At 64.0% G+C, this 13,652-nt stretch overlaps 2 protein-coding genes and 1 long non-coding RNA gene across 11 annotated transcripts; 1 reads left to right on the forward strand and 2 right to left on the reverse strand.

Moving 5' to 3' along the window:
• Positions 1 to 3,285: 3,285 nt before the first annotated feature.
• On the reverse strand, positions 3,286 to 9,473 carry LCN15 (lipocalin 15). 9 transcript variants are annotated; one of them, XM_078062047.1, is made up of 9 exons: positions 7,741 to 9,473; positions 7,419 to 7,635; positions 6,945 to 7,084; positions 6,799 to 6,869; positions 6,459 to 6,569; positions 6,250 to 6,348; positions 5,330 to 5,431; positions 4,993 to 5,059; positions 3,286 to 3,408 (listed from the first exon to the last, which is right to left on the reverse strand). In XM_078062047.1, exons 2-8 carry the CDS (start codon positions 7,518 to 7,520, stop codon positions 5,025 to 5,027), a joined length of 660 nt encoding a protein of 219 aa, XP_077918173.1. In that variant the 5' UTR covers positions 7,521 to 7,635; positions 7,741 to 9,473; the 3' UTR covers positions 3,286 to 3,408; positions 4,993 to 5,024. The 9 variants fall into 9 exon arrangements, with proteins under 9 accessions (XP_077918173.1, XP_077918175.1, XP_077918174.1 ...); XM_078062049.1 differs by lacking the exon at positions 7,419 to 7,635 and adding an exon at positions 7,223 to 7,389 and having other exon boundaries at positions 7,748 to 9,472; XM_078062048.1 differs by lacking the exon at positions 7,419 to 7,635 and adding an exon at positions 7,223 to 7,389 and having other exon boundaries at positions 7,741 to 9,472.
• Positions 9,474 to 9,782: 309 nt separating this feature from the next.
• LOC144380095 (uncharacterized) lies at positions 9,783 to 10,967 on the reverse strand. Its single transcript, XR_013443902.1, has 2 exons — positions 10,854 to 10,967; positions 9,783 to 9,917 (listed from the first exon to the last, which is right to left on the reverse strand). It is a non-coding gene; the product is annotated as an uncharacterized LOC144380095 (long non-coding RNA).
• Positions 10,968 to 11,098: 131 nt separating this feature from the next.
• On the forward strand, positions 11,099 to 13,036 carry TMEM141 (transmembrane protein 141). The gene is made up of 5 exons (XM_036073177.2): positions 11,099 to 11,231; positions 11,534 to 11,600; positions 11,802 to 11,885; positions 12,161 to 12,268; positions 12,612 to 13,036. Exons 1-5 carry the CDS (start codon positions 11,178 to 11,180, stop codon positions 12,623 to 12,625), a joined length of 327 nt encoding a protein of 108 aa, XP_035929070.1. The 5' UTR covers positions 11,099 to 11,177; the 3' UTR covers positions 12,626 to 13,036.
• The last annotated feature ends 616 nt before the right edge of the window (positions 13,037 to 13,652 follow it).

Consider the following 13,652-nt stretch of genomic DNA (forward strand, 5'->3'; position numbering starts at 1 on the left):
CGCTGCTCTGGGCGCCTCTGCTCCCCCAGCACCTGGTTTATACCGGAGGAGTGTTGCGCAAGAACCTGGGAATGTCATCAGTACACGTGGCCGAGGCTGCTCAGCGAACCGGCTTTCTGCAGGCGCCATGGAGGCCCAGTGACACCCAGGCGCTGGGGTGGGGTCAGCCTGCACGAACGCCGTGGTGCCACCACTGTCCTGGCCTGGGACGACAGTGGACCCGCAGTGGGGCCGCTGGGGGGCCTGAGAGGAGGAGGATGAGGCCCCCCACCACCGCGGGGCGGCTGGGGACCACAGCTCCAAGCCCATAGGAGCTGACAGACGGGTACGGCGCGCCCAGGCCCCCAGGCGCAGAGCTCCTTCCTCACAGGGCACGGGCGGGTTTCAGGCTCTTTCTCATCAGTCTTGGGACAGGTGAAGAAAGGCTCCGAGGCTCTGGTGTGGCTGGCTGAGGCAGCGCTGAGCTGAGGGGGGCCAAGAGTGAGGGGTCTCCTTCCCTGGGGAGGTCCCCGCGGGGAGGCGAAGCTTGGGAGCAGCATGGGAGAGGCACAGAGGCCCCTGGGAGACCGAGGTGGGGGCCACATCTCGGGGACCTCTGCACACACTGGGGAGCCACCTTCCGTGGCCCGTGGCCCCGTCCACCGTGACCATACCCAGCCCCGCCCCCAGGCCAGGCCCCATGCCCGACCTCCCCTGGACTCATCAGGCCTCCCACACAGCCAGGTACGACCAACAGCCCAGAAGGCCGGCCTGAGACAGGCCCTGTCTTGCTGACCCACCGACCCGATGAACGCAGCCAGCACATGAGCCAGGGTGGTGGGAGGCCAGAGCCGGCTCCTCCCCAGCTGGGCCCCCCCCGACAGTACAGCTGGGCCCCCCCCGACAGTACAGCTGGGCCCCCCCCACCGACAGTACAGCTGGGCCCCCCCGACAGTACAGCTGGGCCCCCCCCACCGACAGTACAGCTGGGCCCCCCCCCCGACAGTACAGCTGGGCCCCCCCCGACAGTACAGCTGGGCCCCCCCCACCGACAGTACAGCTGGGCCCCCCCCGACAGTACAGCTGGGCCCCCCCCTGACAGTACAGCTGGGCCCCCCCCACCGACAGTACAGCTGGGCCCCCCCCGACAGTACAGCTGGGCCCCCCCCTGACAGTACAGCTGGGCCCCCCCCACCGACAGTACAGCTGGGCCCCCCCCACCGACAGTACAGCTGGGCCCCCCCCGACAGTACAGCTGGGCCCCCCCCACCGACAGTACAGCTGAGGCCCCCCCCCGACAATACAGCTGGGCCCCCCTCCCCCCCTGACAGTACAGCTGGGCCCCCCCGACAGTACAGCTGGGCCCCCCCCGACAGTACAGCTGGGCCCCCCCACCGACAGTACAGCTGGGCCCCCACCGACAGTACAGCTGGGCCCCCCCCACCGACAGTACAGCTGGGCCCCCCCCACCGACAGTACAGCTGAGGCCCCCCCCCGACAATACAGCTGGGCCCCCCCTCCCCCCCTGACAGTACAGCTGAGGCCCCCCCCGACAATACAGCTGGGCCCTCCCTCCCCCCCTGACAGTACAGCTGGGCCCCCCCCGACAGTACAGCAGGGCCCCCCCCACCGACAGTACAGCTGGGCCCCCCCCCACCGACAGTACAGCTGAGGCCCCCCCCCGACAATACAGCTGGGCCCCCCCTCCCCCCCTGACAGTACAGCTGGGCCCCCCCCGACAGTACAGCTGGGCCCCCCCCCACCGACAGTACAGCTGAGGCCCCCCCCCGACAATACAGCTGGGCCCCCCCTCCCCCCCTGACAGTACAGCTGGGGCCCCCCCCGACAGTACAGCTGGGGCCCCCCCCGACAGTACAGCTGGGCCCCCCCCCGACAGTACAGCTGGGCACACCCCCCCCCCCAGACAGATTTTATCCCGACCATGAGCACGGCAAGAGGAGCTGGGCTTCGGGGACAGCAGCCCTGGCCCGGCAAGCTGTGAGCCTTGGTTACCCATCTGTAATGGCCACAAAGCAGGGGGACAGGTGCCATGTGGCCAGGAGGGGTCCAAGGGTGCCCAGAGCAGCTCCTGCCCAGATCAGCATCCCTGGGTCTTGACCAGTAAGAGGCAACCTTCCCAGCTTCAGGGCCAGAAAAGTACACCCTGGAACAGCTCCAGGCTTGGTCAGCTAAAGGGGAGCTCCCCCCACCAGGGGGACTGGCCACCCCGGATCCTGGATGCTGCACTGCCCTCCCACAAAGGCTGTCAGCTTAGGGTCAGGCACGGGGGGGAAAGGTCAGGCCAGGACAGGGAGGCCCAGAGCTGGCCAGCCCGCCAGAGGCCGAGGGGGCCACCACACAGCAAGAACAGCAGGGGCCCCCCAAAGAAGCTGAGGACTGGCTGGTCTGGGACCCAGGCTGGTCCCAGCCTGGGCTGATGAGAGAGGGCCCCCCCAGGGATGGCCAGGTAGCAGAGGGAGGACAGGAAGCGTGGGGGACAATGTCTCTGGGTGACAAGGACAGACGCCCCTCATCTGATCTGGCTGATTGCCTCCGGCTCCAGCCCTGGGAAGGCTGCAGGACACCCGTGAGCAATGAAGCAGGACCCCCACTACCTTCCTGCCCCGACCCACGCCCGGCCCTTTGAAGTGTGTGCGTGGACGTAACCTGGACATGCAGAGCTCCTATCAGGAGAAGAACGGCAGTGGCCCGCAGCCCCCAGGGAGGGCTCTCTTCCCCGCCAACATCTCATAGAGGGTCCGCAGGGAGCCCAGGCCCTGGAGCCTGACCGCTGGGCCTGAACCTCAGCCTGGCCCCTTGCTGGGCAAGTCACCAACTTCTCTATGCCTCAGTTTCCCGAATAAGGAATGCAGCAAGTTCACTGTGTGTGTCCAGGGCTCCACTGTGGAGCATATGACATGCCAAAGGTCAAGGTCACCCCAGCGGCAGGAGGGAACACCCCCATGACCCTGCTTCGAAGCCCCCATGTTGCTGTGCCCCCAGCTCCTGCAGCCAGGGGTCTGTGCATGCCCAGCGGAGCCCAGCAGCAAGGCTGGTCTTCACAGGGCACCCTGGCTCCCTGAAGGTGTGGGAACCCATGGGGGCCAGGGCAGTGGCATTAGACACCGCCCACGGGTACAGGCCCTCACGGGTGCCACGCTGGACTGGAGCCTCCTGTCCCCTCAAGCCAGGAGGTGCCCAGTGGTCAGTGTCTCCTGCAGGCCCACTTCCCTGCCTCAGTTTCCCCAGGAGTCCTGGATCAAGACAGGACTCCCCAAGGGCCTCTGCAAGGAAGTGAGGGGCCTCTAGACTGCAGAATATGTTTATTGAGTGGAAGAGGGAGGTCCGGGCATGAAGAGGAGGGGGTGACCCAGGAGGATGGTGGGTCCAGACAACTCGGGACGACAAGGTCTGCTGGTCCAGCTCACCCTGCCAGACAGGAAAGGCACGGTCGCTCCGTGCACCCACTCTCAACAAACACTCCTCAGAGCCTCTAGCTGCCCCCATCCACAGCAGGTGCCCCCCAGGCGCACCAGAGGCCAAGAAGCACAGCGAAACCCCCAGACTCAGCCCCTGAGAGGGGGTCAACTTGGGGCACTTCACCCTGAAGGTTGGGGCGGAGCACGCAGCGAGAAGCTGGGGCTCCTACTCTCCGAAGGTAGAACCTTCCGGAGGGTGATCTGACACATCCCTACCCCCTCCTCCCACCAAAGACAACCGCCTGTGTGGTGCAGACAGGGCCAGGAGGCTGGCAGCATCTTCTAGACCCGTGAGAAGTCTGAGCAGCCCAAACACCCCACTGGGTGGACAGCCAGCACAGCCAGGGAGAGCAGGGTGCCGGGAGGGGTGCGGGAGGGGTGCCGGGAGGGGTGCCGGGCGGGGTGCCGGGTGGGGTGCCGGGCGGGGTGCCGGGAGGGGTGCCGGGTGGGGTGCCGGGCGGGGTGCCGGGCGGGGTGCCGGGTGGGGTGCCGGGAGGGGTGCCGGGCGGGGTGCCGGGAGGGGTGCCGGGAGGGGTGCCGGGCGGGGTGCCGGGCACGCTCCCTGCAGGGTGAGGAAGGAGCCCCACCACACAAACACAGGCCTGCCAGGAGGGGCCACAGGGCTGCCTCTGACACTTCTGTTATTTATTGTTTTATGTGGGTTCCCAAACTATTCACTGTGAACTCAGCAAGGGGCTGGACAGTTTCCTGGCATGTACTCAGGGGGAAGGTGTCCCCAAGAGCCCACCTGTTTCCATGTCCCAAGGGCTCCCGGGGACCTAGCCCTGTGACAGCAGTGATCCGCAAGGTGGCAGTTCCTACCTCATGGGACCCTCTGGGGGAGACCAAGTACCCAGACAGTTCCAAGGCCCAGCAACCCAGGGGGTGAGTCAGAGGTTGTGGGACACGCAGCATACTGGATTGACAGCATCCCCCAAAATTCATGTCCACCCAGGTCCTCAGAACAGGACCTTACTTGAAGACAGGGTCTTTGTGGATGTGACCAGTTAAGGATGGAGATGAGACCGTCATGGATGTAGGGTGGGCCCGGCCCCCGTGACTGGTGTCCTCGTAAGAAGAGGGACATTTGAACACATGCAGAGGGAGGACAGCTGTGTGACAATCGAGGCAGAGGTAGCAGGGGTGGGTCTACAAGCCAAGGGACGCCGAGGACTGCCAGCACCAGCAGAAGCTGGGAGAGGCCGAGATTCTGCCCTAGAGCCTCCAGAAGGAACCAGCCCGGCCCACTCCTTGACTTTGGGCCTCTGGCCCCCAGAACTGTGGGGAGTACACTTCTGTCATATGTGGTAATTTGTTAAGGCAGCCCTAGGAAATCAGAGGAGGCTTCCTGGAAGAGGTAGCATGTAAGCTGAAGCCTGAATCGTGAAAGTGGACGGCCAGGCACCTGGGTGGAGGGTGTGGGGCGTGGGATCGCGGGAGGCAGGGTGCACGGCAGCCAGGGCAGAGGCGGCCAGGGGCTGCCCACACCGGCCCTGGGGAACAGGACGGAGGAGTCACCCTGCCTCCCTCCTACCTGGGAAGGGCCAAGGTGGGTCTCCGCAGGTGTCAGGGAGCCTCCTTGTCCCCAGAGGAGCACATATCTGTGGGAAGGAAGACAGTCCTTGCGAGGCTGAGCCGGCCGGGACGCCCACAGCTTCGGGCAGCCCGACCCCTGGGTGCCTTGGGCCCCCAAACAGCCCCACCCACTGAAAGACTCTCCCTTCCTGGTGGCCCAAAACCTCTTCCTTAGTGTGTGTCGGGGGAAAGAGGTGGCTGTGGGCAGCAGCGGCTGGAGGGCCTGTCAGCCCACCCTCACAAGAGATGCCACCTCGTCTGGCTCACTCCCAGGAGTTGGGAAGGGGCCTGTGTACCCGACTTGGGCAGCATGACCATCATGTCGTCCGGGAGCCCCACGGTGGGGTAGAAGTCCCGGAAGATCTTCACAGCTTGGGGACTTGCTTCCTGGGTCCGGCCTGGGGCAGAGGAGGGCCCCTGTGAGCTCTGGGGCTCTCAGAGGAGAGGGGAGGGGGGCGGAGGTCTCCTGGGGCTCTCAGAGGGGAGGGGAGGGGTGGCAGAGGTCTCCTGGGGCTCACAGAGGTGAGGGGAGGGGGCAGAGGTCTCCTGGGGCCCACAGAGGTGAGGGGAGGGGGGTGGAGGTCTCCTGGGGCTCACAGAGGTAAGGGGAGGGGGGCAGAGGTCTCCTGGGGCTCTCAGAGGGGAGGGGAGGGGGGCGGAGGTCTCCTGGGGCCCACAGAGGTGAGGGGAGGGGGGCGGAGTTCTCCTGGGGCTCACAGAGGTGAGGGGAGGTGGGCGGAGGTCTCCTGGGGCTCACAGAAGAGAGGGGAGGGGGGCGGAGCTCTCCTGGCCTCAGTGCTCTTCCTTGAGAGTTGACAGCAGGTCTACCCCCCAAGATTGGGCAGGTAGTGCACTGCACAAAGGTGCCTGCCTGGCTGGGGGATCAATGGGGACTGGAAGCCACCCAGAAGGGTGTCCTTTCCTAATTCACAGGAGGTATCTGGGAGACTGGGATGGCCTGACTCTTCCCCAGGGCCATGTCCCCCTGGGCCCCCACCCCTCAGGCCAAAACCAGTGTCCAGCCCTCACCCCAACCTCCGTACCTTGGTGAGCCCCTGGCTCGCTCTGTCAAAGCCCTCAGAAATTAAAGCAAAATAGGACCTCAGCCCCCACTTAGGCTCTCAGGCAGTGGGTCCCCACCCTCAGGAGGCCAGAGAGCTGCATGGGCTTCAGCCAGGGTGCCCGGCCCTCAGGGGCCCCTCGAGCTGACTCCTACCCATCCGAAGAGCTGGGGGGTCCTGCCACCCCTGTCTGGTCCTTCTTGGCTTGAAGTTGGGGGTGATTGATGTGGGGAGGCAGGTCCTGAGGGGTGGGGCTGGGGGGAGACAGAGAAGGTGGGGAGGGGCCGGGGTGGGGAGGAGAGGGCCAGGTGGGCAGTGACCAGTGGGGGCCCGAGTAGGGAGGGCGGCAGCTGGGCGCCCTCACTGTAGAGCTGCACCATGGTGCTGAGCGCTCCCTCCAGCTCCTTGTGGACATAGACCACGGCGAAGGAACTATAGTCTGTGTCCACGATGCGCACGTCCAGGTAGCCCAGGGCTGCAGGGGAGGGGGCCACGCAGCCATGGAGGAGTGTACAGGGCCCAGACACTGACCCCCACCCACACTGTCCTCTGCTTCGGGGCTCAAGGGAAGGGCAGAAGGTGGAGGGAAGGAGGGGAGGGGCAGGAGATGGTGATGGGGGTGGTCCCAGGTAGAAGGACAGTCCACGCCATCCCATGGAGAAGCTGTGTCAGGGGTCCCGGAAGGCAGGTGGAGCAGGACCTACCTGGGACTCTGAAGTGGCCCTCAGAGCCCACCCTCAGGTACTCAGCATCCACCTGGTGACAGCCATCAGCCCTGGGGGTGCACAGCCCGGGACTCACTCTCAGCTGCTGGCCCAGCCTACCCCCACCCCCAGCCCATCACACTCACCGAGGGAACTCCATGTGGACACTGAGGTTGCCCCCCGCCATGGCCTTGATGGCCCTGGTGGACATCAGCAGGTGGTCCTTCTTGCCCAGGAAGACCTTGCAGTCGGAGACCATGGAGGCCACATACCAGAGGCCTGAGAACTGCAAAGCAGCTCGGTGGCTGGCTTTGCCCTGGGACCAGGGCCACAAAGCCACATGGCCACACAGGCTTGTCTGGAACCACACGGCCGGGGGTTTCTGTGCCCATCTCTTGCCCTGAGCCCCTGTTCTGCCACCTACCTGGGTGGGTTGCATGACCTCGGTTCCCCCAACCGTAAAATGGGTCAGTAATTACCCCCACAGGGTTGTTTCAGGATTAAATGGAGAGAGGCTCCAAGGGTCCGAGGACGGCGCACTGTTACCCCGTGGTGCTAGCATTTCCCGTGGGGCTCAGGCCCCACGCCCACCTGCGACACAGCACAGCGGCCTCTGTTACCTTCTTAGCATCAAAATCGGGCTGCACCAGGACCTCAGCCCAAGCCACGGACACCCAGAGCAGCACCAGGACCTGGCCCAGCAGGACGCACTTCATCACCATGCCTGCTCTCCAGCCCCTGGCACCTGAATCCGAGCCCCAGGAGGCCAGGCTTTATAGCCCAGCCCACCAGCTGGGCTCCACCGAGGAGCAGTCGGGCAGCAGAAGGCACGTGGCTCTGGAAATTCAGCCCTCTTTGTCCATTGTCCCGCACAATCACCCAAGGTCCCCCACCAGCCCCAGGGGTCATTTCCTGGAGGGCTCCAGAGAGGCGGGCTCTCACCTCTCACCTCTCCCGATCCAGACCTGCCAGCCAGTCACCTAGGACCAAGCAGAGACCTCATCTTGGCCTCCATCCACCTCCAGACTGCTGGGGCTGGGGGCCCAGGGTGCTTGGGGGTGCTCTAGCCAGCGGGCCCCTACTCAGGGTCTGGGCCCCCAAAGTCCTCACTCACTCCCCCCCGACAGGAGTGGAGTCACCACTGGCCAGCCCAACCGTGACCGAGGGGACATCAGAGGCCGGGGTGCCCCTCACTCCGGACCCCACCGCCCCCTCCGCAGCCACCAACTGAGCCGCCAGCAGGCCTGTCTGGAGGGCGGAGCTGAGCCGCCACTTAGGGTGGATTATGGCGTCACAACCACCTTATCAATGGTTGCATAAGCGTGCAGCCCCGAGTGTCGCCAGGGAGGCGCCACGGGCTGGTGGGGGTCACTGGCAAGGCCTCCCGAGTGACCTCTCGTGTGCACGCAGACAGAGCAACAGAGACTCCACTGGAGGACCACCTGGTGGCCTCTGATCGGGGGCGTGCGCTGCTAAGTGCTCCAGAGTGGAAGGGCCTACAGGGCCAGAGAAAGACCCACGTCCCCTAGCAGGGAAGGAGGGGAGAAGCAGAAGGCTTCTGAGTGCCGCCTGCTCTGGGTTTCAGGGGATCCCAGCTCTGGCCAGGTCCCAGAGTCACTGGGACTTGAAAATATTTACAGAACACGCATCTGATAAAGGACTTAAATCCTGAATCTGTAAAGAACTCTCAAGATGCAATGATAAGAAAAATAAGCAACCCAAGTTAAAAAAAAAAAAAAAAAAAAAAAAAACAGGCAACAGATTTGAAAAGCCACTTCACCCAAGACGACGTCCAGATGGAAAATAAACACGTGAACTTGCGTCCGTGAGTCAGGGGACACGTAAGGCGAAGCTGCTCTGAGACACGCCGCAGCTTTGGGAGCGGCCGGTCGCCATCCAGCAAGGACTCGCTGCCGGGATGCCAGCGTGTGGCCGATTCTCAGAAAGGGACACACTCATTTCCCAGACAATATGACGATCACACACCTCGGTGTTTACACGAGAAAAATGAAAACTTTGGCAAACCCTTGCTCGTGGGTGTTTGGAGGGCTCTACGCACCACCACCAAAAAGCAGAAGCCACCAAGTATCTCCCGCGGCTACCAGGATGACGGGTCCTCCATGGCAAGAGGGCATGGAAAGAACAAACCATCCACTCAGGTAACATGCTTAGACAAATCCCGGATGCATTCCTGAGTGAGAGAGGCCTTTTCAGGAAGACTGCAGATGGGGATTCCTTTCTAGAACCTTCCAGAATAGGCCAGTCCCCAGGAACAGGAAGATGCCCAGCCGTGGCAGGGCCTGCGTCTGTCTATAAACTCGCAGAGCTGACAATAAAAAGTGAGTTCTGCTACGTGCAAATTAGACCTCATTGTTTAAAACACATCTATACAAGCTACAAATACCTACGAAATCTTCCCCCAAACGCACCTCTCGGGTTGGGGGACAGAAAGGCCAAAGGAGTGCCAAGTCCTCCCCACCCCACTCCAAGGCCAGAGCTCCAAGGAAAAGTGTGGGGGCAGGACAGATGCCCACACCAACCACAGGACCGCCAGGCTCAGCAAGGACCGAGGGACAGACGCCCACACCAACCACAGGACCAAGGCTCGCCAAGGACCAAGGGACAGACAACAACCTGCAGACCCCCCCGAGGAGCCTCCCAGGTGCAGGGCAACCCCTCAACCCACGGAAGACACACCCACCACCAGCCCGTCCCTGACCGTCTTCAATGCAGCCCAGCCACCCGTTGGCTCCCTCTGTCCTCGGCCACACAGTGGGCATAAATCTGATGCAGCCCTGCTTAAAAGTCTCCGGAGTCATCATAGCACGGAGGATAAAACCCAGCCCCCTGGCCCTGTGGCTCTTCCGGCACCAGCTCGGAGCCTGCTGCTCCCTGGGCAGCTTGTGGCCTCTGCCTCCTCCAAGCAGCCCTCCTCAAACCCCAGTCTATACCCCACCCCCGTCTCTTTCCTCCAGGCTTGGAGCTTAATCCGCATTTTCTTCTGGGTTTATTTATTGTCTCTGCTCCACACACTATAAATTCGGGGACAAGAGGAGCTGCAGGTGGCCTGTTGGCTTCTGATTCCCCAGCTCCGGCTGCAGAAGGTGCTCAGTTCATAGCTGTGGATAAATGAGGGAGGAAGGTCGCTTTGGCCTGCAGGTCCGCTAAAACCCGGGGCGTCTATACCATGCCAGCACGTCTGCAGCCCGGGGGTTGGGCGGGTGGCATCGCCGGCCTTGTCCACGGCTGCAGCGGGCACTCAGGCCTGGAGCCTTGTCTGGCTTCCCGGCCTCACCCCCTCCCAGCATCACGCTGTGAAGGCCAAGGGGCACAGGTGTGGGGGGCTGCCACCTTGCCCAGCAGCCCCCGTGGCCTGCCCTGGGGTCTGAGCCTCGAGGAGGAGGGCTAGGACTCAGGGGCTGGTTGGAGCTAGGACCCCAGCATGGCTCAGACCCAACACTTCCCCTTGGAGGTTCTTGTTCTGTTCCTGTTCACCAGACCCCCGGACCTGCCCCCGTTCCCACTCTCTTGGTTCTCCAGCTTCCTGCTAATCCAGGAGCCCCAGTATCCTTCCAGTAAACTCTCACTGGTTTTGGTTGGTCAGGGCTGCTGACCATCTCCCCCAGGCCCAGGCTCCGGTCAGGTTCCTGCCTCCAGGGAGCTTCCTAACTCCAGACCCCTGTCCTCAGGGGAGGAGAAGGAATCTCCAGGTCTTCCGAGCCTCCACCCTGCTGACCACGGAGGGAGCTCAAACTGCGTGGACGATGTCAAGGGCCCCGGGGCCCCCTGCCCAGTTGGGCTCCGCCCCAGGGGGGCCCAGCAGGAGCTGGGAGGTGAATCAAGGTTATTTTGTGCTGGCCAGGTCCCCCCCTATAGTCCCTGGGGGGCCTCACCTACACAGTCCCCCCTCTACATGCTGGAACAGGTCCTCCCCTTGACCCTCTGACCTGGGGTGCTCAGCTCTGCTGCTCTGAGCTCTAGGTTCCTGCCCCCGCCTCAGGGTCCCCCGCGTCCCACCCATGTCTGCGTAGCTGCTCTGCAAACACACTGTCCACCTTCTCCTAATTTGCGTGTGCCCTCCGTGTCCCTCCAGGAAATGGGCCAGGGCTGGGCACCTCGCAGTGGGCTTCATGAGGGGCTCCTGCCCCTCAGTTAGCATCAGCGGCATGCTCGTCCCTGCCCCTCTGCCCCTCCTGCGCAGGCCCCGCCCCCTGTTCACACTCGCCCCTCCTGCGCAGGCCCCGCCCCTCCTGCGCAGGTTCCGCTCCCTGTTCGCCCCGCCCCTCCACACGTCCTGCGCAGGCCCCGCCCCCTGCCGCACCCGCCCCTCCGCACGTCCTGCGCAGGCTCCGCCCGCCCGCTCCGGGGACCTGCCAGCCATGGTGAACCTGGGTCTGTCCCGGGTGGACGACACCGTGGCCGCCAAGCACCCGGTGAGAAGGCTGGCCTGGGACGCGGGCCGCGGACCTCAGAAGCTGACCTGAGCGGGGCGGCTGCGGGCTCGGAGGGGGGTTACCCTCCTCAGGGAAGAGGGACCGAGAGCGGGGGGACCCTCCTGTTATGGGGATCGGTGCAGCCTGGGTGGACACGGAGGCAGGTGCGATGTGTCCAAGCCCCCAGGGCCTCCCGATGCGTGGTCCCCTTCCTTACGGCCAGAGTGTGCCCGAAGGAGGGACAGGAGGGCCTGTGAAAGAAGAGGGAGGGGAGCTGAGCCTTCACTCCTCCCCCATCCCAGGGACTGGGGGAGTACGCCGCGTGCCAGTCGAAGGCCTTCGTGAAGGGCATCTTCACCTTTGTCACAGGTAGGCTGGGTCCGGAAGTCCTGGGGTCTGGAGAGACCTCACCCTCCTGTCTCACCCTGAGTGCCCAGCAGGTGGCGTCGGGCCGCCCGTTCTCAGACGCTGGGAGCCTCCCCGGGGCTGTGGGCACTCAGACGGCGCCCAGGTGGGTCCCCCGCCAGCCTCGTGGGCGGGCTGGCTGATGGGGCCCTTGGCTCTTGGCAGGCACGGGTGCAGCCTTCGGCCTGCAGATGTTCATTCGGAGGAAGCTTCCGTACCCCTTCCAGTGGAGCGTGCTGGTGGCCGTGGGTGGGTACCCAGGGCCTGCACCTGCGGCCTTAACGTGCACCTGAGCTGCCGGAGGGGATGCTGGCTCTTCCGCAGGGGCGGGTTCCCACTAGGGGTGGGGAAGCTGTGGTCCCAGCATCCCTGCCTCCTGGGCTGGGGTCCTAGTTCTCGGTGGGAGTCCTGCCAAGCCCACCACCACCATCTGCCCACAAGAAGCCTGGGCCCAGGCCCCCTCTCCCTGAGAGGTGCAGAGGCCCAGGCCCACAGCCCACTGGCCCCTGCCCCCCGCTCCCCAGTCACAGGCTCAGTGGCCAGCTACTGGGTGACCCGAGTGGAGTCGCACAGATGTAGTAACCTCTGGCTCTTCCTGGAGACGGGGCAGCTCCCCAGAGACAGGGGCACAGGTGAGAGGCCGGGGGCAGCGGGAAGCAGGGCCTGGGGCTCCAGGGCCAGAGGTTTAGGCAGGCAAGCCCAGGGCTCAAGGTGTAGGCTGGACGGGGCCTCTCCCCTGTGGCCTGTCCACCTGGAGGGGCGGGAGTGGGTGGCATGCAACAGCCAGACCTTCCTGAGCCCCTTGTGCAGGGGGGGTTGGGTGGCCCTGGGACGGCTGGGGGGGGTGCAGAATCGGGAGTGTGGACCCCCCAAGAAGAGTGGCCAGACACCTTCTTGGTAGGGGCGTCCTTCTTGGTAGAGGCCTGGTGAGCAGCTGAGGCTGTGATTCCAGCTGTCTCCCTCTGCCTCCTACAGATCGGCACAGCTAGGAGAGCTCCAGCTGGGGCGCAGAAGACCTGGGGCCAGAAACTTCTAGAGCATAGCCCTCAGGGCCTCCTCACCTCAGCCTCGCCCTCCCCCCTCACACCCTAAGGTGACCCAACGGTGTCCCCTGCACACATGCATGGCCAGGTCTGCCAACCCTGTGCAAACCTTTACTCCTGCCCAGGTCAGGCCAGAGGGGCTGTCCCTGCGGTGGTTGGTCTCCCAGAGGGCAGTGAGAAACACGGTGGACGCTGAGAGCTGGAAAGGATCAGAGAGGCCCTGGGCACTTGGTGGAAGGGACTTCTGCATGCCCTGGTGCTCTGACACTCCCTGTCTGGCCCTGGCAGCCCCCACAGTCAGAGGGGACAGCTGCTGCTGGGGGTTGCTGGACAAATAAATGCCTTGCGTTTTCCCAACTGAGTTCGAAAACAATTGGGAAGCACGTCAAAGCAGTAAGAAGATGAGAGACAAATGTCACCTTAGCACCACACACTGACACTGGGGCACCTGCTGGGGCAGCTCCTAACACAGCCCCAGAATCAGACGGTTCCGCAGGCCTTCCCACATGGGGTCTGCTCCCACACATCCAGCCACGGGGGAGCAAAGCAGGTGTGCAGCCGGTTAGCACCTGGCCCCCAAGAGACAAGGCACAGGAAGTGGCCATGCCTACCCGCCTACCATTCCAAACACACCTATCAGGTTAAGTCACTTCGCTCCAAGGCAGGAGGAGGTGAGGGTCCGTGGAGGGAGGCCAGAGCTAGCTTACTGGAGTTCTGTCCGCAGGACTACACACCCCAACCACCCGACCGAGGGAGAGGCAGAGATATGTTACATAACAGCTGGGCAAATCCATTGTCCTGTACAGCTGCCCTCCCAGTCACACCGAAGGTACACGACACAGGGCCACGCTGCTCCAGCCCCAGCTCAACTCCTGCACCTCTTGGCCTAGCCAGTCATTCAAAAGAATATTGAGCACCTACTAGGCGCCAGGGAATCGGTTAGTGGGAAGGCAAAATGACAGGAAGCCAAAGA

Source organism: Halichoerus grypus, chromosome 14 (genome assembly GCF_964656455.1).
Source record: "Halichoerus grypus chromosome 14, mHalGry1.hap1.1, whole genome shotgun sequence".
Taxonomy (NCBI): domain Eukaryota; kingdom Metazoa; phylum Chordata; class Mammalia; order Carnivora; family Phocidae; genus Halichoerus; species Halichoerus grypus.